A 25,945-nucleotide genomic window follows, 5' to 3' on the forward strand; every position below is an offset into this window, starting at 1 on the left:
ATGCTCCTTAACATAAGGGATTTACTGAAGAAGAAAGACAAAATGCCTTTCAAAGGGCTTGGTTCACTGAAAGAAAGATTTTTTAACCCAGGAAAGGAAGAGGTGAAGAACACCATTAGTGACTCGCTGGGGAATCTGAGAAGGTAAAACCCAACAGAAAATTGCCAGACAGGTCCATTGATCCAATTTATTTAGAGAAATGCAGTATAGAAAAAAGGTATAAACATTAGACTATAGAGTTGCAAAATTAATATAGTACAGAGAGTGAGACAGCTTGCTGTAAGACAGAAGATGTAAAAGTAGCAGTTACAACAGCATATGATTGTAGATCATAGAACATTTCTATTAATCAAGAAAGGTGAAAATAAATTATGAAATGTTCTAATATTAAAAAGATCTTTAAGAACTCTTTAATTAAAAAACTTTTAAATAATTAAATGTGACTAATTCTGTGGTTTTACTTGCATGAGAAAAAACAATAATTTAATGGGAATTAACACTCCCAATGATGCCACTCTTGAAATGAGACTTAATGTTCTTAAATTACAGGTTTGGGGTTTTTTAAAATGTGTTCCAAATCAATAAGAGAAAATGTATTGAATAGAGATGTGTATGTGTGAGTTTACTGACACTAGCAAATTAGAGAGAGAATAAGGAGAAGCAGCTGTTTGCTATCAAAAGCAGGAAAAAGATTTAAGATTTTCATCTTAACCTGATGGTTTTATGAACCAAGAAATAGAGGATTCTTATTTTTAAAGAAATGAATATCCGATGTAAGAAATTACCAGTTTCATAAAGGGAAAGATACTTCTCATTTAAAGAGAAGCTTATTTATGTTTTTAATGGCTACTGACAGCACTTATTTGTGTAATCAATAGATGAGAGCCAGAGGGGTAAGTGGCATTTCTCCCATGCTTGATGTTATGTTTTAAATCTTTGTGTGGATCACACCAACATTTTAACTGAAGGTGTTTCTAGTGACTGAATTGTATTTGCTTTCATATCCACCCCTTTGCCTTCTATTGGGAATGCTATTTTGAGTCAAGAAATAGTTCTTGGTATATCTAACCAAGCCTTTGATCACAAGACAATGTGTAAGAATTTACACATCTCATACTGCAGTTATTCTATTTCTTTATCATGTGAACAGAGTATCTGGTTTCTACACAGTTTCTACTTAACTTTTTTTAATTTACAGTGTTACAGATGAAGCCTGATATTTTGCTTTTTTTTTTTTTTACTTTTACAATACACTACAGTAATTCCAGGAAATCTGTTTATCTTTTAGAACATTGATTCAAGTCATTTTTTCAGTGATAAATTCTCTTTGCTGTGGGCTCTGCTGGTCAATTTGACCAAGTACCTGTAAGGTTTGTATCTAGTGAATGTGATGTGGCAGTACACTGAGCTCACCTTAGAATATCCAGATTGCTCTCCTCTTGTAGCCAGGTATTAAAGCTCTCGTGCTAGCTCCTACACAGTTGATAGTACAGGCAGCCAACTTCAGCAGCACTGCTCCTGAATCAAATTAACCCAAATATCACTTGAGATGCAAGAAAGTTTGCTGAACTGAATTATTTTCTATTTTAAGCATAGGTATCTCAGAGCCTTCATTAGATGTACCAATCAGCAGAGGAAATAACCCAAACTATAAAATCTTTTTATTATGTCTGCAGTCAGATCTGAGTAAGAATTGCTGCAACTTGAGCAGTCCTGCAGGAAATATGCAGTCATATTTGAAAGTTTCCATAAATGACTGAAACATGCATGTTTTTAATATGAACTTCATATTAAACTTCATATTAAAGTTCAATATGAACTTCATTCTCTACAGCTTAGTCTACAAATGAGAGCACGCACTTGTGTTTTTATATGGTGGCACATACACCTATATACCAGCTGCAACCTTGACTTTGCTTTTCATCCAATCCAATGGCCTTTAATGTGGTGAAATCAGCAAAGAATTTGGTTTCTCTTCTAGCATTCATCATAATTTGATGAATTATTATAATGCATATCCTTGATTAGACCTCCAAGTGTGACTTCACTGACTGCGCTGTGTTGATGTCGAAACTGACAAAGTGGGTAGAAAAACACGTTTTAGCTTTGGTAAATATGACTGGTCTGTGTCTTCCTGCCACATTTCCTCTGTCTTGCAAACAAGAGGGAAGCAGCTGCTCCATGGCAATTATCCACAGTCCAGCTCAATGCTAAAGCACAAGCAGCATAAAGCAGCTTATTGCCTCCTCACAGGTGTGCTTGTATGGTGGGTGCTGCAAAATAAGAGTCTGCTCACAGGAGGTGACTTTAGGGTGTCTGGATCCTGGAAGGGAGGCAGAGAAGACTGAACTGAGAGACCCAAGAGCCATCCTTTCTTTAGGCTGTTGGCAGCTGTTTAATTTGTGAGATCTTAGAAAATGTTTTAGAAAATGTTGTAAATGATTTGTATAAATTTTTAATGCAAAAGTGGTCTTTTTCTTGATTACTTTTATACAGTGGGGCAGTAAAAGAATTAGAGAAGTCAAGGCTTGGGTGAATGAATATCAGAGTTGTGGCTCTGCCATCATTATGTTTCTCAGAAAAGAAAGATTTCATGCAGATTTTCTTGACAGACACAAACACTTTGGTCCTTCTTTGAACTTACTGCAGTTGTATAGGTCTCTGTAGTTATGCAGGGATCATTGTAGTTACTGGATTTATAGGTGTGAGCTTTGAACATTGTGTATGACTGTGCTCCAGCTGCCTATGAAAGACTGCCACATCTGGTGAAATCCATTCTACAATGTGTTTTAACACAACAGATATTAACATTTGCCTATTACTGTAGAATCAATTAATTTTTAATAAAACAAAATTAAATTCCAGTACACCTAGAAAGAACTAATTCCTCTGCTAAAACCCCATTAAATACAGAGTGCTGAATGTATATGTGCTCTAGTGATTTTATTTATTATTGATAGGGATTTAAAAAATTTCTTTCATGCTTTCAAAATTCTGTATATGCCAGAGTAGGCATTCAATAAAAAAGAGAAATTCTGCATAAAGTTATTATGACATTTGGGCAAAGAATATGGATGCTGATTCAAATAACTTAGCTCTTTTTACTTGCCAAGTGTTGTACATTTGCTGAAAAAAGGAAAAACAGATCTAAGAAATGAACATTTCCCGTGCAGAAAAATGCACACCTGCATCTCCTCCATGAGGCTGATAATTAGAGGAGAGCACTGGCCCTAAAGCAGTTTTCTTCTAAGTCATTGGTCTACAACTAGCAAAAATTTTCACTGACACTACAAAAATACATGGATCAATTGGAAGATAAATTTCTGATCATTTCATGGAGTTGCCATATTTTCATTAAATAAGACCATGTTCATTAAAATAAGACCAAAAAACCAGTGCAGACACTGGCTGTGTGAATGTCTGCACTTCTCTAATACCTATGTGTTTGGACTGCTACTGAAAAATAGTTTTCTCCAAGACAAACCTGGTATAGAGGCATTGAAATTAACCTCTGGGAGTAGTAAATAAACTGTGTGGATTTGGGGTGATGGATCAGTCCTCAACTTGCTTCTTTTCATTAGTCAAATACAATAGCAGAATAATTAACTTCTCTGCAGAGACAATATTGGCCCATAGTTCTGGTCCTAGGTCACCACTTTTAGCCCTGAATTTGGAGCAGAAGGATGTTTTCATGCCTATCTGAATTGACAGCCAGCTGAAAACGTCCAGATGTTTTGGCTTTGCATGAAGTGTCTAATCTTTGCCAGCTGCCCAGAATAATGCAGCCCCTAAAGTCTAATGTCTGGTAATATTTGGAGAATTGTTAATTGATTTAATTCTGTCAATATTTTATATTCTGTTAGAGGAAGACAATTTTTTTCTTTTGGCTTGTTAATAACACTTTGTAGATGACAGCAGTTCTAAAAAATAATTATTCAATTGTTTTTTCTCTTCCTGAGGTCTTTATTTTTGGTATCTCATTCTGTTTACACTTACCTCTATTAACACATACAGCATAGAATATTGGTGTCTTATTTTTCAAGTGCCTGACTGAATTAGTGTCTGTACTCCCATTTCACTAACAAATGCTGTTTCCCTGCAAGTGAATCATAAGATCTCCATCACCCCCAATAGCACCACAGTAAGATCACATTTTCTGTGTTACCTTGCTTGGATGGAAAGTCTTTGCTCCAGTCTGACGATGAGCTAAGGATCTAACTTTGCAGTGAGCACTGGTTTCAGAAAAGAATTAAATAAAATAATCCCAAGAGTTCCCTTCTGGACCAAAACGCTGTGATTCTAGTGTTTCTTGAAAACGTGAGCTGATGGATTGTAGCATGCTTATTTTCTTTTTGCTAAGACTGTGGCTGAAATAATGGGTTTATATTGTGATGTAAAAAGGAACAGTATGATAAATGATGCTCCAGTTAGCTCTAGAGCCTAAAACTGATGAGATTTTTAAAGTGGAACTTTATATTGGAAAGATATATTTAAGTGCACAAGAAGCCATACTTGCCACATTTATCTGCAAAGTGTCTAGTGCAGAGTACTATCTGTTAGATTATGGACTTAAAGCAACTGGGAAAAGCAGTGATTTAACCAACACTGTCCCAAAAAACCCAACCCAGTCAGATGCATCCCATCCATGTATGCTCTGACAGCTTTTGTTCATGTTGATTTTCATGCTGAAAACTGATGGTTCAAATACATATCAAATATATACATTAGATTTCAAATACACTCAACCAGATGTGTGGAAGAAGGAAAGAAGTTATTCTTTATCAGACAATATTGAATGAAATAATCTCATCATTTTACATGGCAAGCTGAGCTTCCTTTAGGTTAATTAACTGTTCATATTTTCCCAGTACTCCACAGCAGGCACAAAAAGAGCTGGATCCTGAGCTCGGTGCTTCAGGGTGATGCCAAAACTGAAAGGCTGCTGATCAAGGCCTCCCTTAGTAAAGGCTTAACCTTCAGCTTATGGTTAGTGCTCAGTGGGTCAGTCACAGCTAGCCATGTCCTTAAGTGTTTCAGCTTGTCAGAAAAACCATAATCTGCATTTTAAAACAGACCTGGAAAGGTAATGTTAGAAAAGGAATTATTTAGCTCTGGTCTGGTGAGTGTGTCTAGTTCTTTCTTACCTCACCTTTCCTACCACAGACTTTGCCCGGTCCTGCAGTACAATGTTAATAGCCCTAATCAGATTGAGAGACCAAATTAAATTTTAATTGCACTATCACGCAATTCCAGATTGCATGGAAGTGCCATTTTGTTTAATATGAATATCCCAGGTAGACTGCCTGTGGGAAAAGGAAAGGCTGGATATGTAAAGCCTGAGGAGCTGCACTCCTGGGTTAGTTGGTAGCTAATGGGCAAAGAAAGTCTGGGCCTGTCTCTTTTTGTCTTTAATTGGGGATCTGATGCCAGAAAGGTTTCTCCTCTGCTGTACAGCCCTGATTTTTGTCTCACAGGAAAAAACAAATTCCAAGAAGTTTGGGACTGAGTGAAACCATGTTGTATTTGCCTTTCTTCTTGAAACATACTGGCAGCTCTGCTTAGTAAATCCAGTCAGAAATTATGGTTAATTTAAATGTAAATTTCCCAAAGAATCAATGGAATTTATCGCCGCAGACCTGCAGTTAGATCTCATAGTTAACGTTCACAAATAGCCTGTGAGCATTGTTGCAGCATTGTCTGGCTGGGTGGTTTGGATGTGCCACCTTCAGAAGTGGTTCAGGAAAAACTGTGCTCTCTGCTCACCCTTCCCAGCCTGTCCAGCATTAGCTCACCTCACTGTCCAGGCCAGCTGTTGTTTGTCTCTGCCCAGACAAGGGTGAGATGGCTTCAAAGGACGAGGCTGGACTCTCAGGTTCGGTCTTCAAGGTTGTTTATTATTTCTTATCTACAAAGTTTTCCTTTCTGCCCAGCCGGGGTCTGGCCAGCAAGGCAGCCACAGGCACTCTGACTGCCCACAGGGCGGTCGCATCTTTTTATAACAAAACCTACATAAACTATATTTATCTTTTATCCCCAGTACTTATCATTTTTATTACTAAGTGTACCTTTACTAAGAACCTATCAAAAATACCTACGTCACACAGAAAATGGAAGACATGAAGAAGAAGGAAGAGCCACGTGGCAGGCCCCAACTCCCTCCATCTTGTCTCCACAACCCCCCTGTACCAAAATCTTAAAATCTGTGTTTTGACCTGTAATTGTGCTATTTCTATATCCTTTAAACACCAGTGATTCTTATATCCCCACATACAGGTGGTACATCTCTTGAAGGGTCAAAGTTGAGCCACCAGCTACTTTTGGCAACATTCCAAGGCTCTCGAGCCCCCAAGGGTTCTCTGGGTAGCTCTGGGTGTCAGGAGAGGTGTGCTGAGTTCCCACACCTCACAACCGCCCGGAGACGAGCGCCTCAAACAGGAGCTGGCAGCTGACCCGAGCATGGAGCTGCCCACCCTCCTTTCAGCAAATTTTACTGAGACCACAGGGCGCCTTCATTGTTGTTTCCCACGTGTGTTTAGGAAGCTCGATGGCAGCGCCGTGGAGGAGGAGCCCCTGGAGCTGACGGCGGAGGGGCGGCCGGTGGCGGCGAGCGGCCGGCGGCCCGCGCCCTGCGAGTGCCACTGCTGCGGCCTGCCCAAGCGCTACATCATCGCCATCATGAGCGGCCTGGGCTTCTGCATCTCCTTCGGCATCAGGTGCAACCTGGGCGTGGCCATCGTCGAGATGGTCAACAACAACACCGTCTATGTCGACGGAAAGCCAGAGCTGAGGGTGAGAAAACGCCTTCCTTTCCCTGCCCCGAGCAGATCCCGCTGCCAAATCACCCAAATGCCTCTTAGCAAAGTCCCGTGTGTACACAGATTAAAAAAACAGGATGAGGGAGACGTGTCAGTCTTGACGCACACAGATGTGCAGGCACAATTCCTATTTATGCGATGAGGTCACATTAAAAACCTTCAAGATTTGCAATGTCATAGAGGGGGTATAAGTACCTGAAATGAGAACTGAATTAGTTTGCATGTCTCCCAGGTCGCTGATCTGACAGCTGTAGACAGATTTTGCTGTGGTGGCAGAAGATTTTGCTCTTTACTCCCTCTTGGGGAAATGTGCTATGATGCTGCTGCAGAAGGATTATCAATTACTTTATGTAGGGCTGCAGCCACTACATTCATGGCAGTGGATAATATTCAAGATCTTAAAGCAGTCACTGGCAATAAGGCATCAGGTTTTCGACAACATAGATTGCTGTCTGGAGCTATTAAGAGCTAGGTGCCAAGCTGTTTTCAAATTTGCAGGGGATGGCACGTGGTCCACCGCAGATCCTACATGGCTTTATCAATGCACCCCAGCAGGTACATTCAATCCATACCACAGCATTCCCATCCTCCCTCAGTATCTGGCTGTGATGTCAAGTGTTCCTTTATGGATTTTATGAACTTAAATCTCTCCATTTGCTCTACTTGTTGACTTATTTTTGGATATCATTTGAATGTTTTTGGCCTAAAAAACTCACAACAGTCTTGACTCTTGAATGAAACGCTGCACAAATATTTATCAGCTTTTCTCCTACATATTTTAACTTTTGGTAAAGAAGAGTGCAGAAAATGTCTATCATAAATTTCCAATGTTAAAAGTATGCCTGTCTTCATGACTCATGATCCTGGGAGCCATGCTTAGACTTTCTGCTGAATTTGTATTTATTCAGTCTAATCCCGGCTCTTCAGGGTCCGGCTGGGACTTCCAGGTTCTGTACTTAAGCAAGAGAAAGTATGTGCCTGCATAGAAGCTCAGAAGAGGTAATTTCAGAAAATGGGAGTAAATTTCTTCCACAAATCTAAACCCAGAGCGTTTGGGCATGAGCATCTCCTGAATCAGGAGGAACCTACTTCCATATCTCATGGTGTTTCTGCCTTCAGAAATTAACACTACCTAGAAACTCAACTGGAAATTGCCAGTAGAAAGTTAGGTGTTTAAACAGAAGAGCTTCAGCACAGGAAAGTGGGACACATCAAAATGAGTGTTGATGGGGAAGGAAACCCTTTAGCCTTCTGTAAACATGTCTGGCTAATTAATGCCATCTGGCTCTAGGTCAAACAGTGAGCTGTTTTTCAGTTTGCTTCTTCATGAGAAAAAAAAAATCAACATAGTGGGAAAATCTGTTTTTCTTTTAACATGCAGAAAGTAATATCGAAAAAAGAAATGTCAGTGCTTATCACTACAGTTGCCAGTTCTCTCTGGCATTATAGTGACAACTGGCTACTCTGGCATCTCTTCTAACAAAAGATAAACTAGTCACTGGCTAGTGTTACCTGGTTTTATTTTCAGATTGCTTTGTCTTCAGATGTTCTCCTTGCCCCCAACTCTTTTCTGCTCCATGCCATTTCATGCTGACAGTGGATGATCAGAGTTGGGCCCTGACAGGGAGAGCCATGAACAAATCTGACCAGGAAGCAAATCAACTCAAAGGACTTAAGCAGCCTTGGTAACCTTGGGAAAATGGACATGTCCATTGAAAGGTATCAGGTCCTTCTTATAACTCTGAGCAGTCTTGAAAGCAAAGGCTTCAAGTTTAAGGAGCCCAGGGGGAAGCAGTGGCAAGTGGCAAAGTTGAAGGTCCAGCGTTAGCTACTTTATGGCTGAAACCTTTCCCACTCCTAAGAGCAAAAGCAGTAATCTCAGGGGAATTGAACATCCTTAACTGGGGGCCTTCAAGCTCAGCAATCCTGAGCAGCCAGTGCAAAGAGGCTCGATTGGGAGCACGGGGTGACTTCTGTGTGACTTCTAGGCAACAGTTACCTTACAATGAGTATGCTTTATCTTGCAGCATGTGTCCCATTTCCTTTACAGACAGCCCAATTCAACTGGGATCCAGAGACTGTAGGACTCATTCATGGCTCTTTTTTCTGGGGTTACATTGTGACACAAATTCCAGGAGGGTTCATCTCAAACAAATTGGCTGCTAACAGGTAAAAAAACAACAAGCAAAGGAATTAAGCTTTCGAGCTTGACAACTGTTATACACTGTGTAAATGGGAATTATTAAAATAGCAAATTAGTGTTTCAGAAATGTGCATCTGAAGCTGAAAATTCAGGATTTATCAAGAATTACTACTAATAATTAATCATTAATAATAATTAATCAAAAATTATTTCAGAGGACAAGACTTCCATTATGGGACTATTGCTGATTTTTTCAATTTAACTTGTTCATCTCAAATATTTGCACATTTCTTCTCTAAACAATAATGCTTTCTGGAGAGTTCAAGGAAAATCCCACCTAATGCTTCCATCAGTGGTTGAAGCCTCTGTTCTTTATGAAGTTGCCTTAGTGCTCTTTACCTCAACTTAACATCAAATAATGGTTTTCCAGCAGTGTTTAGTCTTCCTCCTTTAACAGTCCACAATCCCTGTGGACTGAAGCTGGGAATAAAGGAATTACAGAACTATTTATGATCCGAATTCACAAATCTATCCTCATGCACACAAATATCCTTGCCAAGGCTGGATACAGTACTGACTATAATTAAGATTGCATAGAACTTCTAATAGAGCCTCCTGATTTCTGCTCGGTGAAGTCTGAGAATCTGTACAGATATTTGTTTTCAATGATCAATGTATTTGTCAGCTAATTTCTTTTTTTCTTTTTTTTAATTCAACTGCTTTTGAAAATGTGAATAAGAGAAACTAGCTAATTTTGTCAGTGTTAACTTTGACTTTGGACTTTTCTTCTTCAAAAGGTCTTCAGAACTTTGAATTCCAAGAGAGTGGGTGGTTGTCTGAAGACAGCTGTTGTGAATGAGCTCATGAGATGTGCATATTAAGGGTACTTGGGATCTACAGATTAAAATAAAAAAAATATGGCTGGTACTAACTTCAGTTTCTGCAAACAAGATGTGACTTATCTAAAAATAGTGTCAGAATTGGAAAGGGTCTTTAAAACCAGTTTTATGTTGTACTTTGCCCCAGATCAAAGTACTTTGCTTTCTGCATTCTGCAATGGGCTGTGGGGGTTACAAGACTGCCTGGATGTTCTTCCCACCCATATGCCCTGGTGGAAATTTCTCCAGAACAGTCATCCCACAGAATTGCCCAGACTGTTCCGTCCCACTCTCCTCTGTCCATAACAAAAGTTACTCAGAGTTTCGTTTGCACTGCTTCTTCAGCACTGTTCTCATCCTCAATTATTTGTTTCTCTACCACGTAAAAGTGTCTAGGCACAATATTTTTTTCCATCTGCCAAATAATATTTTTCCATAAGTCAAACAAATTAGCTAAGCTTAATAACTTCTCCAGCCTTTCTAGTCTTGCCACCAGCTTTTGCAGCAGAAGGGCTCCAAAACACAGATGTGCACACTGTTGGCTGAATAATTCAGCATATTATTAGTTTAGCTTTTGTTTCCTTAATTTACTTGCAAACAGTAAAATAACCATGTTTACACCATAACTTGATGTGTTCTGTCAGCAGTGTTTCCTTAAGTGCAGGCTGTTCACAAGCACAGAAAGCTCTGCATTTATTCCTGTGAGAGTTTCCAACTCAATCTAATGCTATACTATAACATCACATTATGGATTTGCCCATCATAACAGAGTTTAGGAGTAGGATTTGCTGAGGCATAAAAATAGCCCAAGAGAATTTCTATTTACAGTAATAGGATTGACTAAGTCCATGTTTTTCTTTTATTCCTTGTTTACCCAACCAATTTCAGCTTAGGTAGGTTCACCAGTGGTGCCAAGTTCCAGTTTCAGTTTCAGGGGTTATTTGCTAAGACACGGGGCAGGAAAACAGGGGTTCTGTGGCCAATGAACCTACCAGCCCTAAAAAGAGGAAAAACTTTCTTTTTTCTCAGCTGCAGTCTGGAAATGAGATTCTATGTTAATACTGACCTTACAGATTTAGGCACTTTTTAAAACTTTTTTACACCTTTGCCACTTGTTTAAACTGTGCAACCTTGAACATATGTATGGATGACCCACCCCAGGCACTTCTCTAATGCACATAATTATCTGTAATAGTGAGGGATTAAAATGGATCTCATAATGGCTGCAAATTTCCAGTGCTTTGTGGATTTGCACCAAACCCCTCTAACACTACATAATTTACTCAATACATTCACCCAAACTGATGTAGGTCTGCATTCCGCCAAAAAGTTCATCAACCATGTACTGACACCATCCCTTTAACTTTGTGCTTATCCTCAAACACGCCATCTAAATGTGATTTCAGAATTGTTTGGTGGATGCATGAAACACAAAGGCACCTCTTGATATCAGTTTTCAGTAAGGGCAGAGGAGTCTGTAGGTGAAGAAGTCTGTTTTGATCCAAAAGTGGCAGCTGCCCAGGAATCGTGGTAGCGAGGACAGAAGAATATGTGAATGAATTGAAAAAACCTGGAATATTTCTTGTCAAAGTGGAGACAAACTTCTTTGGGATAAATGGCAGTGAATTGATGAAAAGATGCTGTCTCTGTGGAAACCATGCTCAACTCTTTAAGTAGTAGTAGAAGAGTGACTGGTTCCAACTCAGTATAAATGATGCATTTACAACCTAGGCATATTAAGAGTTGGCATTAAAAGAAGTAGCAGAGATTGGAAACTCAGTCTTTAGAGATAGCTGTTTAGATAATTAAACATGTTCTCTTTGTTACAGTTTCTTCTTTCACATGATTATTAATTCACATGGTTTGCTGTAGTTCCCTGAGTCAAGTGTTATGATAAAGACCTGATATTCCTGTTAGTGGTAAGAAAGCAAAAGGCAGAAGTCTTTTCTTCAGGGATCACAACAGAGAGATAATACTTATTTCTCAGTTAAATGTTTACTTGGCTTTTAAAGCAGTCTCCTAAATGTCAAAATATGACTGTGGGCTTTGTATTCCAATTCATATTTTCAGACTGTTTTCTATATAAATCAGTTCCTTTGTCACTTAGAGAAGTGACAAAGGAACTGATTTATGTAGAAGCCTGCTCAGCTTCTTTGCTTTTGTGTTTAGTGCTTTCTTGTCACTCAGATAATGAGCTCTCTAGGTATGGGTTGTTGCTTTTGTCAATAGGTGTAGAGGATTTAGATAAAAGTGTTGTTTTATCTGCCTAAATTTTTCATGCTATAACACAACCATTAATCCTACTGTGAATAAGACCAGACACATAAATGATGTCACATATATTTCCTCCAAACAAGTTTTCAGAGACTGAAATGCAAACAATCTGAATACTTATTAAAAGAAAAAAAGAATAGCAACAACATATTTTAAAATAAGTTTATAAATATTTATAAAGTGGAACATGAAAACACTTCTGAAGAATAGATAGTAAATATATTCCCTTTTATGCTACTTTTCTCCATAGGGTATTTGGTGCAGCTATCTTTCTAACATCTACACTGAACATGATCATCCCTTCTGCAGCAAGAGTGCATTATGGCTGTGTGATGTTTGTAAGGATTCTTCAAGGTTTGGTGGAGGTAGGAGCACACACCACTTTGGTCCTTTCAAACTGAGTTTGATTATGAGATTTGGTTCTAGAAGTTGTAAGATCTCTTTCAATCAGGGTTTCTCATCATTATACGGTTTTACTTGCTGCTCATTTTGAGGTTAAAATTTTTTAATTGTACTGATTTATATTTCTAAGTTTACTTAAAGTAAAGAAAAATGTATATTTCTGGTGCTGCAATTGGAGTTATTTTAGTTTTCTTGTGCCATCAACTGCACATACTAAACAGTGTTTTTATCTCAGAGCATATTACTATTTAGGTAATAGTTAATTCAGATTAGTGTGACATCTTCATACTCAAACAATCAAGTTTGTCCAGACTTACCTTACCCTTCCTATATCATTCCATGGTGACAAACAGCTAGGCAGTAGGGATAGCATCAGCAACTGCTTCCCGTGGAATGCAGAGAAAGCAAATCATGTGATGTGTGAAATGTCTGCCAGGGCGTCACGTACCCCGCCTGCCACGGGATGTGGAGTAAGTGGGCCCCGCCGCTGGAGAGAAGCAGGCTGGCTACCACTTCATTCTGTGGTGAGTCCATGGGCTGGCATGGTTCTTGTAAGCATCTATCCTTATTAGATTTATTTCATTAATTTCATTATTTGAAGGAGCTGCACAGATCCTGTGCCCTTTGCTACAATCACCTTGTACCCTAAACCTGGGAACTTGTGAGTCCTTTTTTGTTATGCCATCATTTTAACATTTAAAGCCAACACTCAAAATGGCTCTCATAATAAACTAAAATGGGTCTAGAGGATCCCATGAGGGAAATTATACTGTTTTTTTTTAAATTTGTATCCTCCTTAGGGATTCCATTTATTATATATACTCAATGGTCCTAAACAAGCACACCTTTAAAACTTATTTGAAATTATCATCATTACTTTAGGCTGGTTGCTCAATATACTGCAGCAGAGGTGATGTAACTTCTTGCCAGCAGCTGTCCTCCTTCATTCTGTTTTGAGTTATGATCAGACATGTGCTTTGCTCTCTTCTCTGTGTCCCTTTCCAATGCTGACAGCTGAAGATGAAGGTCGGTAGGAGAAAATGTTCAGTAAAGATGCAAAAGTCACAGGAAAAAAATTCTGTCCATCAGCACTAGAGTTGTATGGGTAGGGAAATACAGCACTAAAAAAAAAGATAAAAAATAAAAGGAAGAGTGAAGCAAGTAGAAAAAATCCCATGTTTGTATATTAAGGGAATTTTATTTTTACTATAGATGGCTTCAGGTTTTAATTATTTAGGTGTTTTCACTTCCTGCAGAAGAAAAGCCCAAAGAAAGGCCTCTCCTCTCCCAGTGTTCCCTCCATGGAATTCCTAGCACGGGGTCCCTAGAGAAAGATCCATCCTTCAGCTTGACGTCCATTTTAGTGGCTACAGGTCCCTGATCCTTGCACTTGTAAGGTGCATAGGAACAATGGAAAAATTAGGAAAATCCAGGTTAAGCAGGTTCCTGGTTTTTCTATCTACATTCTGCCCTAGGGCTTTTCTGTAGGAAAGCTGTAGGAAAAATTAATTACATGAAGATGAGGGAAAAGGATCACTGTGAAGCATTGCAGAGAAGTATTTGCTAATGAGTAGAGCATTAACAAATGTTTATTAACAAAACATGTACTACTCTCAAAACCACAAGTATCTCATTTCCTAGAATAATTCAGAGCAACACTCTTCACATGTAAAGCCATTGGCACTGTCTTGCACTGAAACCTATTATCTAGATTGCACTTAAATACTCATCTCTTTCCACAAGACACTTAGAAATATATTTCACCAGTATTATGTATTTCCCAACCCTTGGCACAGACCACATTTTTATCCTCTTTTATCCCCCTGTCAACATTTGCCTGTTTATTCCAGCTTTTGTTTGTGTTGTTGATATGAATTAAGCATGGTTACACTGACCCAGGGTTGGTTTGAACACCCTCTCAGCTACCAGAGCTTGTGTGGTCATGGGTCCAGGGCCATGACAAGAGCCTCCCAACATACCTGCAGTCATCAGGATTCCTCCATGAAGCTTCTGAAACTTAGTCCATTATCTTCTCCAAAACTCACCTCACACACCACAGTGCCAGGTGGGATTTCCCACTCAAGAGCTCACATATAACTTATGCCTCTGTGGTCGTCTGTCATCAGTCTTGAATTTGAAAATCCCATTTCCCTACAGGGCACAACTCTGTAAAATGAGACTGGTGATGCATGAGGGGTCAGTGCTTCCTGTCACCCCAGTCAAAAGTTTGCAGCTTCCATCCCATTCTCAAAGTTCATAAAATGTCAGTCAAACACATCCCTCCAGTTCTGCTCTCATGAGCACCTGTCTGGACCATCTGCTCTGAAAGCTGGGCACACCTAGCACAGCTGACATGTTTTACTGATCTCTTTTCTCTTCAGGGTCTTATGCAGGTGCAGTGGTGGCCATGCCCCTGGCAGGTGTGCTGGTACAGTACATAGGATGGTCATCAGTCTTTTATATTTATGGTGAGTTGCCTAATATGAAAGTCATCTGCCACTAGATCAGTACTGCCAGTTGTTTGCTAAAACCTGTCTAACAAGGATGGTTCAAAGTTATTTCGATGAATGAGGAGGTTGCAAATGGGTGCTCCAATTTATTCCCTACTTATTGCAGATTCTGAGAGCTTTCATTTCATAATCATCTGCTACAAAAGGCTGTAAAATTTTAATGGCCAGGCTGCAGCCCACGATCACTCAGTGACAGGATTGGATGCGGTTGCAAACGTTGCTCCACAGCACAAACACTTGTGTGGGACCTGCCCCAGAGTGCACACTAACAGCAAAAGTTGCAGCAAATGCTGCTGACAGGGAGCCAAATGGAAAACCTCTGCCCTGAGAAATCTTCCCCATGGTGCAAACCTTTAATAAAGCAGTGCCACCTTTACAAAGTGGCCCCATGGGTATGGCCTTGTGGCTGATCTGTGGTGCCTCATTCTTCCCCTCAGTGTATGGCAGAGGTGGCTGCAACCAGCCTTGCACATCAGCAACCCAGTTAAAGTGGGTTTGCTCTGTCTTCCCCGGAAATACAGGACACAGCACAAGATTTGTCATTGCCATCTTACAGTGAAGTCCCTTCATGCAGATTCCCACCACTTTATGGCCCATCTGCTTTTTTTTCCCCTAGGTTCTACAGAGAGTTTTCTTCCTGCCTTTTCTTTGCTCCATGCATAACATCATAAAAGTGACAAAATGCTCAAATGCTTTGCAAGCAGGCATACAATACACACAGAGTTAGTTGCCATATTTTGTTACTTCCTGGGCGTAATTTCCTTGCAGGTTTTGTTTAACTGGCACTTGAAATAAACTTCAAAGCTTGCAGCTACTGAAGTGTAGCTTTATTTGCTTTGAACACCAAGTTGCTTTTCCTGCCTCTTCAGGAATGTTTGGGATTGTTTGGTACGTGTTTTGGCTGCTTCACGCCTATGAGAGCCCTGCTGTGCATCCAACGATAACCAGTGAAGAAAGGATATATATAGAAACAAGTATAGGAGAAGGAGCCAGCCTAGCTAATGCAAGTGTAAGTAAAAAAAAGGCTTTCCTTGTCATTTGTGGGCACTTTGCAGAAGATCAGCATGTGACTGGATGGATACTGTTAGCTGAACTAGGGGCTTTTCCTTTCAAGAAAATTGCAGAATCAGGCTCTTGCGGCTGGACTGGATGAGGAAAACTCGTAATGCTGTTTAAGCTCTTGGTTTATTGAGCTTCTCTGATTTAGGGAGGGAAGGGATGGGTTGGAAGGGGTTACCACACATTCTGGTCTCCTGCTCTTGAGGAGTAACTGTCATGCTTGTTCTAAAAAAAATTAATGGATTTAGCTAAATAAGAATTTGACTGCAGATATTAAATTATCCAGCTGCCTTTTGAACTCCTATTAAGAATGATTGCAAATTTAATACTTTAAGGACTGGGTTTCTGCCTTGCTCGCTCTCATTGCAGCTCAGGTCCTTTGAGACTTCTTATCTTCTCTCTGAGAAGATCCTGGAAACTTTTAGTTAAAACCTATTTTCCCATCAAACTTCCCTATGTTCCCTTAGGCAACTTTTTTTGCCAGTAATGAAAAACAGAGGTGTTTCTTGTTCATTCTTAGCTTTCAGTTTTGAACACTCTGAAACAAAGTAATTCCAGGTTTTTCCTCTACATGTTTTGGGTAACAGCCTTGCTAGGAGTGCAAAATACCAGACTGTCTTTTTGAGCATGCATCTGAAATATGGCTGATCAAGGCTTGGCTGAAGACACATACACACACTTGTTCCAGGTCATGGATTTTCCTTACAGTACAATGGTTTTTCTGCAGAGGAAACTGGTGCCAACTTCCTGGGTGCATGCACAACTGCAGGCACATGGTGGCCTGTAGAACACAATTAACATTTGTTTCAAAAAAAAAGGAGAATATCAATGTGTATTGCCGTAGCTACAGATTTCAGCTTCTGATTGGAATTCTAGTAAAAATCAATAGGTCTCTGAAGTATGTTTCCTGCTGTATGGAGTATTGGAGCATAATACTAATTGAAAATGCTAAAAAAGCAAGTTACAGAAATTAAATTCTCTACCACAGGCCTTTTTGTCTGAATTAAACAAACTAGGTTGAAGCAGGTAGCTGCTTGTTGCTGCACTACTGCATGTGTAGCTTGGACAACCCTTATTTTCCACTCCTTTCAATAGAATATCTCAAACTGCATCATGCCAAAACGTGGGGAATGGCACAAGGTTTGCTGCAGTTTTCTTTGATTCTTTTACTGATCCTGTTATCTGACTAGCAGGATTCCAGAAGACCTCATGTATTTCAGTAAGCAGGGCAATAGCAGTGCAGTATCCACCTTTAACATCCTAACTTCCAAGAAAGTTTCTCTACCTTGTTTTTGCCAGCAATTCAAGAGATATATTTCTCTTGTATTTTAAGTGATCTACAATGTAACTTGTATGCAATGTGTCTAATAGACTTTATAATAAAAGATACTGGTTCTCATATTTTATTAGCTCTCTCTACCCAATTTTTTGTTTTTTTTTTTTCCCCTAGAAATTTAGTACTCCATGGAAGAGATTTTTCACTTCAATGCCAGTTTATGCAATCATTGTTGCAAACTTCTGCAGAAGCTGGACCTTCTATTTGCTTCTTATAAGTCAGCCTGCTTACTTTGAAGAAGTCTTTGGATTTGCAATAAGCAAGGTAAATATCTGAGAATAAGCAGTGACCTAGGAGATGCAGCAGGGGAGGTTCAGGTTGAACATCAGGAAGGATTTCTTCACTGAAAGGGTGGTTAAATATTGGAATGGTCTGCCCAGAGAGGAGGTGAATATCATACCTGGAGATGTTAAAGAAATAACTGGGCATGGCACTTAGTGCTATGGTTTGGTTATTTGAGGAGAACCAGATAGACATTACAAACATTACAATAGATTATTCCCAGTATTTGGCATGACATAATTCTGCTGACCTGATAGAAATAAAAGTATGTGAGCATGAAATTATTAGAAAAAGGAAAGAATGGAGAAGTTATTTTGGGAAATAGTTGATTAAAAGCCCCCACATATTATGAAAAACCACTAAGTAAGTAAATAGAAATCTACATTTTGTTTAGTGTTGACTGTTCAGCATTTAACCGGGTAATTTTTATCCTCTTCTTGATTTTTGTGACTTTTCATTAGCAATGAAGATCAAATTCTTTATATTCCGTGCCACCACCATTTCATTAAAATCAGAATTGTCGTACTTCCTCTTCGGAGCATGAATGAGGAATACAGAATAGTTGTTTTAGAAAAGTTTTAAAAGCTCTTTCATTTAGCAAACATACTTGCTACATGGTAATTATTTTCAAGCAAGTCAAAGGCTGATAACAAAGAACATCATATACCTGTTCTGGGAGCACTGTGTGCCCAGCTTCTGCAAGAGAAGCAATGGTTGTGCCATGGTAGCAATGACAGTCTAAACGGAAGTACAGGATGGAGATGAAGAGGGATATTAAGAAAAAGTACATCTGTTTATTCTGAGCTGCTTTTCATTAATGCTAGTTGCATCTCTTTGAACCTCACTAATTTAAAACCAGTGTAAAACCAGCTGTCAATGTAACGAGGTTGCACACTGCTGAAAGTAAACTCAAACTTCTCACTAAATTACTTCTCCAAAGAAAAGCTTCTAGAAGATGACATGCTGATCAATGAAACTCTGTCTCAGGGGTTGTACTGAGTCTGATCCTATTTGACATCTTCACTAATGACCTGGAGGATGCAGCAGAGTGTACCCTCAGCAGGTTTGCAGATGACACAAAACTAGGAGCAGTGGCTGCTACACTGCAGGGTTGTGTTGTGCTGCTGTACAGAGGAGCCCTGGCAGGCTGGTAAAGCAGGCTGACAGGAGCCTCATGGAGCCCAATAAGGGAAAGTGTAAAGCCCTGCACCTGGGGAGGAACAAGCCCATGCACCAGTACGGTGCTGGAAAGCAGCTTAGCAGAAAGAACCTGGGGGTCCTGCTGAACATGAGCCAGCAGTGTGCCCTTGCAGTAAAGACTAATGGTATCCTGGGCTGCATCATGCAAAGGCCACCAGGTAAAAGGAGGTGATCTTTCCCCTCTACACAGCACTGGTGAGGGCACACCTGAAGTACTGTGTCCAGTTCTGGGCTCCACAGTACAAGGAAGACATGGACATACTGGAGAGAGTCCAATGAAGTGCCATGAAGGAATGGAAATAGTTCGCCTATGAGAAAAGGCTGAGAGAGCTGGGACTGTTTAGCCAGGACAAGAGAAGGCTCAGCAGGGTTCTCATCCATATGTACAAATATCTGAGAGTGTAAAGAAGATGAAAATAGGCTCTTTTCAGTAGTGCTCTGAGCACAAACTGAAACATGGGAGGTTCCTCATGAGGAAACACTTTTTTGCTGTGAGGAGGACTGTGTACTGGAACGAGCTCCTCAGAGTCCTCAGATCCTTTGATTTTCATTGCTAATGGAAAGTCACAAAAATCAAGGAGGGGATAAAAATTACCTGGTTACCTGGTTGTGGAATCTCCATCCTTGGAGATACTCAGGAGCTGTTTGGACAACATTTCTGGGAATCATTCTCCATGCAATCCAGCTTGAGCAGAAGGAGGCTTCTTCCAATCTCAACAATTTTGGGACTCTGGGAAAATGAAAAAAAGGTGAACATCAGTTTGTAGGCTGAAATCCCACAAGAATAAAAATAAATCAATGTTTTTACATGTATGATTATTTAATTATTTGTAAAATTATTTCATGATGTCAGGTTTTATGCTGCATGGTCTTCAGTCCCTGTGCAAAGTGCAGGTGCTTCTTTCCTTTACACAGAGGCAGGAAGCAGGGGTTGATTTTTTGTTCAGGAAGGAGGTCCTTGAGAACCTGAATAACAAAAATATATCAACATAATTGAAAACCAAGATAAAGCACTCCAGTATCAGGACACGAATGACAGGGCTTTGTGATGTCTGCAATAGAATCAATATGAACGGTCTTCCATGCAACTCTGAAGAGTAACCATGAGTACTTGGGATAATGCATGGTGTTTCTAAGGTGAGATTCTCACTTGTGCTCTGGTTTCTCCTCCTGGCCCACAAGATGCTTCTTCCCTCACCCAGTTTTGAGCATTTGCTGTAATCAGATAAAGTGATCCAAGGGAAAAGAGGTGAAGAATCATTGTTTCCTGTTCTCTTGCCTCTAAATCTGGCAGGAGAAATGACAGTTGAGCACGCATTTGTCTCATTGCAGGTTGGCCTTTTGTCGGCAGTTCCTCACATGGTCATGACAATCATTGTGCCCATCGGAGGGCAACTAGCTGACTTCTTACGGAGCAGGAAGATCCTAACCACTACCACTGTAAGGAAGGTCATGAACTGTGGAGGTACTATTGGATTCTGAAAATATGGCATTTCAATGGTGTGCTGTAGTCGGTGCAAGTATCGTAGTTTTACCCATGTTTATTGTAACAAGAGACAATTTACTCAATATTGCATTTATAGCTGGTTAATCTGAAGTGTTAAGTGGAGAGCTGATGCCTCATGACATGAATCCTTACTCATATGAGCAGGCTTTAAAAAGGGAGGAGACAAGAAGTCTGGTTAATAATTGAATGGGCAATAGCATAGTATGATCAAATAGGCCTCAACCTGCAGACTCATACAAAGTTAACCCTGTATGGAGGGGTTGGAGAGACTCTTTCCCAGTGGATATGTTCTTGAAGTAACTGGCCATGTTACCATTTGCTACTCCCAGCAGAGCACACTGACAAGTTCAGGCTGGAAGGTTTAGGGTGGGGGTAAACAGTGAAGGATGAACAGGAAAATTTTGACTCAGCACAAAATTATTTGTTTCCAATTCAGTCACTGAACTGAAAAATCAGTGACTTGTAGGGTTGATACTGAATTAGAGAAAAGATTTCAAGCCAGACAGCCTGTGGAGTAGTTAGTTGCCCACTGCCAATTGTTAGCTTGCATTATTTATAGATGGCACAGGCTCCTAGAAATAGAGATGCCTGCAGCCATAAAACTTGGCTATGCATCTTGAGAAAGGATGGTTAAATTCATTGTATTTTCAGGGCATATTAATAGTGTAATTAAAACAACATAACAGAAGGATTGTAATGTTACATATTAGAAAATATTAATTTCCAATAATGACAGAGACTGGAAGTTCCCTGTGAAGCTCAGCGATGTCCTGTTGTTTTGGTAACAGAGTTGTATGTAAAAAATTCTTTTGTTCCTTTTACCAAGAACTTCTTGTTCCACTTCAACCATGAGAAGCTAAAGGCAAGTGTTCTTCTTCTTTCACTCAAATGTGTGGATTTGTGAATTTTTCTGCCCTTTGCACATACTCACTTTCTCAATTGGCTTCCTGTATTGCTCAGTGAATACAGTGAATTTACTTCACCAACTGTTTGGGTCATGTATACAGCAGTGAATGAGGAGAAAAAAAATAATATATTCTCAAACAATACTTCTGCACAAAGCTCCCAGTTGAGTTCAAGAATAACTGAAAGATACAAAATAATTTTCTCTCATTTTAAGCTGCTATTCTGGATAGTGCTTATTAGTATTTTCATGGCAACTAGAAATTTAAATGTAATTCATTCTCATGTGTTTCATTGGAAGGCTTTGGGATGGAAGCAACCTTGCTTTTGGTGGTTGGTTATTCTCACACAAAAGGTGTGGCTATTTCCTTTCTGGTGTTAGCAGTAGGCTTCAGCGGCTTTGCAATTTCAGGTAAGAATTAATCTTATTCTTGCTTTTACTATTCATGATAAAACTGATGTTATTATCCTCACTATTCTTTCTGTCATATTTTCTAATATTTTGTTTGCTCTTAATGTGGCAACTTATGGGGTGTTTGTTATTCCTTCCCATATCACAACTAATTTACTTCACTATCTATGAAACATGTTGCACACAATACCCAAAGCTTTGAAAAGAACCTGCTCTTTATTGATTCCAATTTACATCAGCTTTATGATGTTATTTTCTTATATACTTTTACACTGTCAGTCACGTTTTCATCTTATTCATCTGTATGCCTAAAAGGAAAGAGAGAGAGACACAGAGACAGAGAATTAATCTGCAGTGAGTAGTTGCACAAAGGCTATCAGTTGCAATTCTGTCCCCAACTCTACCACCCAATTTCTGCTTCCTACATCAGCCCTCCCTCTGTTGCATCCTACATCCAGCCCTTCTCCAGAAGTTGTTTCTAACACTTCCATGAGTCTCACCCACGTTTTGTAGTCTCAAGCTGCTTTGTGGCACCATCAGTACCAGCATTGTAGGGGAATACAGTATGGATAAATGAAGTGGTATAGAAGGTAATATTATCCCCCAATGAGTTGCAGCTGAACCAATTACTAAAGATTAGAAGCAGGCCTGATCTTAACAGGCCACACCTGTAACTAATAAGAGCAAGTGGTATAAAAGAGTGGATTGGAGGGCTCTGGGAGGAGTTAGATGACTGCTGCAAGGACCAGGGACAGTCAGTGCATAGAGGAGCTGCATTGCCAGAAACTTCAAGGAGGTATGAAGCCCTGGAATATGAAATCCTTGCACTATAATGGTGTTAGAACTCATGCTAAGATGACAAATGGTGACACTGATGTGTTTCAGGACTAAGCTATATAACCCTGACGTGATTCGGGACTAAACTATAGTTACCTGTGGATTTGGGACTAAACTGTATTTCCCTGTGGATTCGGGACTAAGCCCTATAACCCCATGGATTTGGGAGAAACAGGACTTGACCAGATAGCCCCATGAATTTGGGAGAAACAGGATTTGACCAGATAGCCCCATGAATTTGGGAGAAACAGGACTTGACCAGATAGCCCTGTGGATGTGGGAGAAACAGGACTTGACCAGAACTAATTCTTAGTTCTAAATGAAATGTACAGATATGTCATGGTGTTAATGTACTTGAATATGTACTTCTGGAAATGCTGCGACTCTGTGGTTAAAAGAAAAAGAAAAAAAAAAAAAGGGAATAGTAGGGGAATACAGTATGGGTAAATAAAGGTGGCATAGAAGGTAATCTTATTCCCCAATGAGTTGCAGCTGGACCAATTACTAAAGATTAGAAACAGGCCTGATCTTAACAGGCCACACCTGTAACTAATAAGAACAAGTGGTATAAAAGAGTGGGATCTGGGAGGAGTCAGATGACTGCTGCAAGGGTCAGGGACAGGCAGTGCATAGAGGAGCTGCATTGCCAGAAACTTCAAGGAGGTATGAAGCCCTGGGATATGAAATCCTTGCACTATAATGGCATTAGAACTTATGCTAAGATGACAAATGGTGACCCTGATGTGATTCAGGACTAAGCTATATAACCCTGACGTGATTCGGGACCAAACTATATTTCCCCATGGATTTGGGAAGACCCATGTATTTGGGACTAAACCAGATAGCCCCCTGGATTTGGGGGAAGCAGGACTCGGTACCAGATAGCCCTGTGGATTTGGGGGAAGCAGGACTGGACTTGAATATTAAACTGTTGGCAAAATATATCAATTACAGCTATTGGTGTTTGTTGAATATGAGTGTAAAAGGCCTTGGAGATGGGTGCTTGTAAACTGGGAGACGCTCTGGAACTGAACTAGCATTTAGAAATATGTATCTGTGCTGTGACATGCTGTTTGGACACTTGTTTAATTCTTAGGTCGAAATGAAATGTACAGGTATGTCATGGTGTTAATTTATTTGAGTATGTATTTCCGGACATGCTGCAATTCTGTGGTTAAAAGAAAAAAAATGGGGAATTGTAGGGGAATACAGTATGGGTAAATGAAGGTGGTATAGAAGGTAATCTTATCCCCCAATGAGTTGCAGCTGGACCAATTACTAAAGATTAGAAGCAGGCCTGATCTTAACAGGCCACACCTGTAACTAATAAGAGCAAGTGTTGTAAAAGTGTGGATTGGTGGGGTCTGGGAGGAGAGGAGTCCGATGACTGCTGCAAGGACCAGGGACAGGCAGTGCATAGAGGAGCTGCATTGCCAGAAACTTCAAGGAGGTATGAAGCCCTGGAATATGAAATCCTTGCACTATAATGGTATTAGAACTCATGCTGTCTATGACACAGAATCACTGAAAAAAAGTCCTTTTGCTATGAAGATTAAAGATTTTCTTAAGAAGTCTGAAGATCTCCCAAGAAGACTGCCAAGAGCATCGATCTATTGAACAAAATTGACCAGCAAAGTAACTGCTGGTCTTCAGTTATTTCAGGATTCTGCAGATGGGAAGTGGTTTTGCTGCTCAGTTATGAGGTGCTTGCATAGCTTGTCATTTCTATCAATCAGCTTTTATTGCAGGATTTTCCCAGTAGTTGATCTTACCTTATTTATTACCATGCACTTGGAATTAATCTTCACTTCTTGCAATCTACCATAGATAACATAACTAATTTTAATTTCCTAAGGAATGATGAATATCTGAGCTGATATTTAGTATTTGTTTTTATTTCTTAATAAAATATGTGCTCAGAAGTAACAATAATTGGTTATCCTACTGGTTTATATTCTATTTTTTTTATGTTGTTAAACTGTTAAACCCCTCGTGTGGTTAAAATACCGAAATAAATGAATTAAAACCACTACTACATAAATAAAAAGATAGAAGACATTTCACTAATTTGAGGTGTTGATTCCTTAATCAAAGCTATTTGCCAAGTTCAATGTTCCAGTGTGAGAAAATGGGAAGTACAGACATTTTAAACAGGGCGAATTTAAACTTTATTTTATATACAACATAATCTTCAGAGGTGCAGTAGGGAGGTTGCTAACCTTTTCAGTCTTCTTCAGCCAGAATGGCTGTAGATTGCCCTGTTGGCCTAGTAGTGCAATGCTGTACAGCTGGCTGTTTCTCTCATTTTTTGTAGGCTTCAATGTGAATCACTTGGACATAGCCCCTCGTTATGCCAGCATTCTGATGGGGATCTCCAACGGCGTGGGGACGCTGTCGGGAATGGTGTGCCCACTCATTGTTGGTGCAATGACAAAGCATAAGGTAACATTTCTCTATGTTTTCTAGGAAAAGGGTTAGGTAATGCAACAAATTTAAGACATTTTGAAGATTCCTGGGGATGCCATTCCATCATTGGTCTCTGCAGCTGCTTTTTTGTTTGTCTTAAACATGGACTTTTTAATTACCACTCTGGCCTAATTCTCAGCTATTATAACTAATTATCTGTGTAGGAGGTATTATTTAATACCAGCTGAGACTGAGTCTCTGTAGTATCTCCATACAACTGTGCAATGCTTATAGGGCTTGGAATACTCCTCTGCAATGCATCCATACCCCATGGTAGAGTTTCTAAGCAAACATTGATCTACAATAATATTTGTATAGTCGTTAGAGAAATCCCTGCATTTCCAACTTCACAAATATTTCACATGCAAGAGAGAAGGTTTGTGAGAACCAACAAAGAAACCTAAGTTTTGTTATATTTGCTGTAGTTATAGATACTAAAAAAAAATCTTTGCAATGGTTCCCATAAGTTGTTCTATCTTCAGCGTCAGGAATCAAGCAGTGCTCACAGTCATTCCTAATTATGTGCTAATTCATGTGTAATTTGGGAAGTGAAACCTAATGAGACCTGCACTTTTCTTTCAGACCCGTGAAGAATGGCAGAATGTCTTTCTGATTGCAGCCCTGGTGCATTACAGTGGTGTGATATTCTATGCCATCTTTGCCTCTGGGGAGAAGCAGGAATGGGCTGACCCCGAAAACCTCAGTGAAGAGAAATGTGGCATAATTGATCAGGATGAACTGGCAGAAGAAACAGAGATGAACAATGAAACTTTTGTAAGTCCAAAGAAAACATATGGTGCTACCAGTCAAAATAGTGAAGTACAAAAAAGGGAATGGAGGAAGCAAAAGCAAGTAACTCAAGACATGGAGGAACAGACTTCTTACCATTATGAAAATGGAAATTTTCAAGATTTGTCTTAA

The 25,945-nt window shown here is 39.7% G+C and overlaps 1 protein-coding gene across 1 annotated transcript; it reads left to right on the forward strand.

Annotated features, from left to right (window-relative positions):
* On the forward strand, window positions 1–25,945 carry SLC17A8 (solute carrier family 17 member 8; the record flags this gene model as incomplete). Its single annotated transcript, XM_084206243.1, has 12 exons — window positions 1–143; window positions 6,537–6,789; window positions 8,866–8,984; window positions 12,361–12,475; window positions 12,949–13,036; window positions 14,894–14,980; window positions 15,892–16,031; window positions 17,532–17,681; window positions 20,232–20,364; window positions 21,611–21,721; window positions 24,873–25,000; window positions 25,607–25,945. The coding sequence occupies 12 exons, from the start codon at window positions 1–3 to the stop codon at window positions 25,943–25,945; spliced, it is 1,806 nt and encodes a 601-aa protein (XP_084062369.1).

Source organism: Fringilla coelebs, assembly GCF_963513975.1.
Source record: "Fringilla coelebs genome assembly, chromosome: 5".
In the NCBI taxonomy this organism is placed as follows: Eukaryota; Metazoa; Chordata; class Aves; order Passeriformes; family Fringillidae; genus Fringilla; species Fringilla coelebs.